This window comes from Aptenodytes forsteri, unplaced genomic scaffold (genome assembly GCF_000699145.1).
Source record: "Aptenodytes forsteri isolate BGI_AS27 unplaced genomic scaffold, ASM69914v1 Scaffold68, whole genome shotgun sequence".
NCBI lineage: Eukaryota > Metazoa > Chordata > Aves > Sphenisciformes > Spheniscidae > Aptenodytes > Aptenodytes forsteri.
This window is the reverse complement of record NW_008795382.1, coordinates 280249-283954: the sequence shown is the minus strand read 5'-3', so window position 1 is coordinate 283954 and position 3706 is coordinate 280249. Positions and strand designations below refer to the sequence as shown.

Genomic DNA, 3706 nt, shown 5'->3' with positions numbered 1-3706 from the left:
GTGTAGCTACAGACTGGTCTTCTGGGTAATGTGTGCATGGATGTTAGGTGGTGATGCTGTGACTTTGTCCAGAGGAGGAGGAAGAGTTGTCCAGATTTTTCCAGGCACTGCTGCTTCTGATAGCTTGATCCATGTGAGAGTGATAATGTGTGTTAATAGCTTGCTTGGAGTGACAGACATGGGATGTCCTGGACTGACGTCTCCCTGTCAGCTGGAACAGCGGGAAGTTGTGCCATGACCGGATCACTGCAATGCAGTGTTAATTGCTTCCTGAATACTGATGAACCTTCTTTTGGGAGAGCTGACCTGGAGGTCCTGCAGGAGCAGAAGCCAGCAGCCTTTCAGCCAGCTGGAGTTCATGGGACAGCAAGCTCCCATTTCTCTTTACACATGGGAATCTCAGGGGTGTGGGAAGGAAAAGGAGAGGAGCTTTAGCATGGAAGTGTCTGTTCCAGGGATGTGTCAAATATACAGGCTGAGAATACACTCAGAAATCCATTAGTCCTATTCCTGTTTCAGTGGTAGACTGTCCATTCTCAGCCTGCCAACAGACTTTTATTTGTGGAAGTTACAAACTGCCCATTTGCAATGCCCTTATGATGGGGCATCTGGTGGAAGGCTTTGTTGGTGGAACTGGAAAGCAGAAGTGGTTTGGCCCCATAGAAGCAGTTTGGAGTTTTAGTTTCTGCATGTGAGAGACATCGGGGCTCTGTCTGCGTTCCTCAAGGAAATGCCTGAATTAGAGGTAGCAGAAGGCTCAAATTCTTACCTGTGCACTTACAAACAGCCCAGCTGCCCTTTTTCAGGTACTCAGCATTAGCCAAGAGAGAGGCACAGCCGCTTCACTCTTCTTTCTGAATAATAAGTAGTTGGATAGTTGAAGATGGTTTATTAGGATGGAGACTCTGTGCTTTCCATTCCTTCCAAACCGTATGACAGAAGCATCCCCTGCAGAAGCAGAGAAACATCCATATGAAGATAAATAAGGGTACCAAGGAAGCTTTGAACTGCAGAAGCAGCGCTGGTATTGGTGTGAGGCATCAGCACCAAACAGCAGCTTGTGAAATTTTCAGATGTGTGAAAATGTAAAATAATTGAGATACGGCAGGCGTGTGACATACTTTCACAGCCCCAGTACTGGGGGGGGAGGGAGGTAACTCTGCATTTCTTCTACCAATGCCTCTTAAGTCAACACTTGGCAAGCCCTGTCTCGGCTCAGAACCAAAGCTAATTCAAACAAAGTTTGGGTGACATTAAACTCCATGAGGAGGAGCTGGGTCAGAGAGAGGGTCAGTTTTGTGCAGTAAAAAGCAGGAAAAAAAAAATGCTGGAGCAGAATAACATCTACAGCTGGGCAACGGAAACGTTATTTTGAAGGATAACTCTGCAAGGGACAGGCTTGCAACACGACCTAGTGATCTCTGACACACACAGCGCTTTGTTCCATTTTTCAATGCATCTTGCTTCGACACATGGATTTCTACTCCACTTGGCAAATATTTGATTTATAAAGATTAACATGTTGCTAGTCCATGTGCTGGGAAGCTCTTCCAAGGGTTGTGTGAAAGATGTGCCTTGAGGGTGGCAGATCAAGGTTTACTAACTGGTAAGGATAACACTTCTTAAAATGCATCTGAGCTGATTTTTTAAATTGACTGCATGTAAACAGAATTGCAACCTATTTAAAAATAAGCTAACCCAGAGTGACAGCATCACCCAAACTGCACAACACAATTTGCCCTTTGCTCAGCTGCTTATTAGAGAGATTTACAGGCATTAAAAGTACATTGGGATTTTACCGTCTAACCATCCCAAGGTCATATGTCTGCTTGCCAAGGTCTTCTTGCACTGGATGGACATCTCTTAAGTCTAAGAACTCTGTTATTTCTAATTTATTTTGAGATGTATGAATGGAGGCTGACTTCAGGAACTGCAGTTGCCTTAAGGAGACAGCTGACTGGCTGGAGTATTTGCTTTGTGGGAATTAGTGCCGATACAATGATGAATTACCAGCACTGGTGACGACGACTCTGCTGCCCTGGCAAGGAGCAAACAGATGGCAGTGCTCACGTGCACAAGTGGCTGCAGGAAATCCTCCGGAGAGCTGAGAGGCCCAAAGGAAGCATCCAGCAGGCCAGGCGCTGGACCCTGCTTTCTGGACTTGCTCCTGCGCTCTTTGGGGCCTTTTAGGTGTGATTTTAGGTGAAAGGACAACGAGGTGCCAATTATTAGCTTCCACTTGCTGGCTGTCGCCTTTCCTTTGAAACGCCAGCAAAGCATTCTTGCCAAGAGTCTCTAGAGCTGTCCTTGATTCCAGCCAAAGCACCAAGTCTTACTTGAAAGTCCAGTGTGTGGTTATGGAAGTTAGTTCACAGAACTTGTGTAGGTGAGGTTAGAAACTCAGGCAGTATTCAATGAGCACAGGAAACTTTTCTTCACCTCTCTGCATGTGCACAGAGGATGGTTTATTTTTATGGCTATAGAAAAGAGGAGTGATGCTGGAGGCTGTGGGCTGGATTCCATTTCTAATGCTACCAGAAAACTGGATTTAGTGCTGTTACAAAAGGTGTTTAACTCTGTCTAAGACATGGGCATAAAGAAAATAGTTTACTATCTGCTGGGGAACCCTAACTCTTATTAAGCCTAATCCAGCCATAACTTTGAAAAACACTTTGCACTTCTCCTCTGAAGATCTTTGGTGTAAACTTGAGCTTTGCCTCATACCCTTTGCTCCCTCCATCACCGAGGGAGTAGGATCCAGTTTTGGCTAAACCGCAGTGAATTGCAGAGCCCTCTCCCGGTGCTGCCATGCAGCTTCGCAAGCCTTTGGCGCTCTGTGCCGCGCTGTCCGTGAGTGCCAGGCTGTTTCCCAGCTGGTGACTAAGCAGCCCGGAGCAGCTGCCTCCAAGGTCCATTCTTCTGAGAGAGATTTATTGCAGTGAGCAGAGGCGCTGGGATGTGATAATTGTCTTCATTCCCAGACGAAGACCCTGAAGAACAAAAGCCAGTTGCCCGTGAATCCATGGTGTGATTCAAGCATTCACTGGGAGGGGAGGAGCGGGAACTGTGTGCCTGTTGCTGTAGCAAAAGTGAGTGGGCATTAACCAGAAGAGCAGCTCTGTCCTGCGAGGTGGGGAGCGCTGCTGGCCCATGGAGGTGGCCTGGAGCCTCCAGCCTTCACGTCCTCCCTGGGGCTGTCGCGGGCCCGGGCTTGAGGAAATGCCAGAATGCTGAAGCCACTCGGCAAGGAAATCACACGAGGGACACGCTGGAGGTGCCCTGCAGAGCTCCTGCCGGTTTGACTCTGCCTTTCAGCCCTGCCCCTGCCCCTTGCTCATTGCCGGGTCTTTTGTTTGTCCTCCTAGACATCCCCTGTAGAGCTGACCTTCTTCACCTGCACTCCTGAGCCTGCAGATACTAAGACTCTTGCTACTGTGAGGATCCCTGGTAACTCCCCCACCGCCTGACTTTTCTGCCCAGACCACGTGCCAGATTTCCTGGGAAGCTTTATCGGGGACTTCCATGGAGAAGTGATTGCCTGGGAAGAAGATCCCCCGCGCTGCTAGCACAGGTTGCGGAGCGGGGAGGATTGTGAGTGCTTTGCTATTAGCCGGGGCGAGGGCGTCGGGAGCGGAGTGCGCTGGGGGAGCCGTCCCGGGCTGGGGGCGCGGGCTGGGGGCGCGGACTGGGGGTGCCCGAGCCCAGC

At 49.3% G+C, this 3706-nt stretch overlaps 1 protein-coding gene across 1 annotated transcript in view; it reads left to right on the top strand.

Moving 5' to 3' along the window:
• Window positions 1–2808: 2808 nt before the first annotated feature.
• ADGRD2 (adhesion G protein-coupled receptor D2) overlaps window positions 2809–3706 on the top strand; it is a 28082-nt gene continuing 27184 nt past the window's right edge. Inside the window, exons 1-2 of the mRNA XM_019472416.1 lie at window positions 2809–2850; window positions 3366–3434. Coding sequence (XP_019327961.1) covers window positions 2809–2850; window positions 3366–3434 — 111 coding nt within the window. The remainder of the gene's footprint in view (window positions 2851–3365; window positions 3435–3706) is intronic.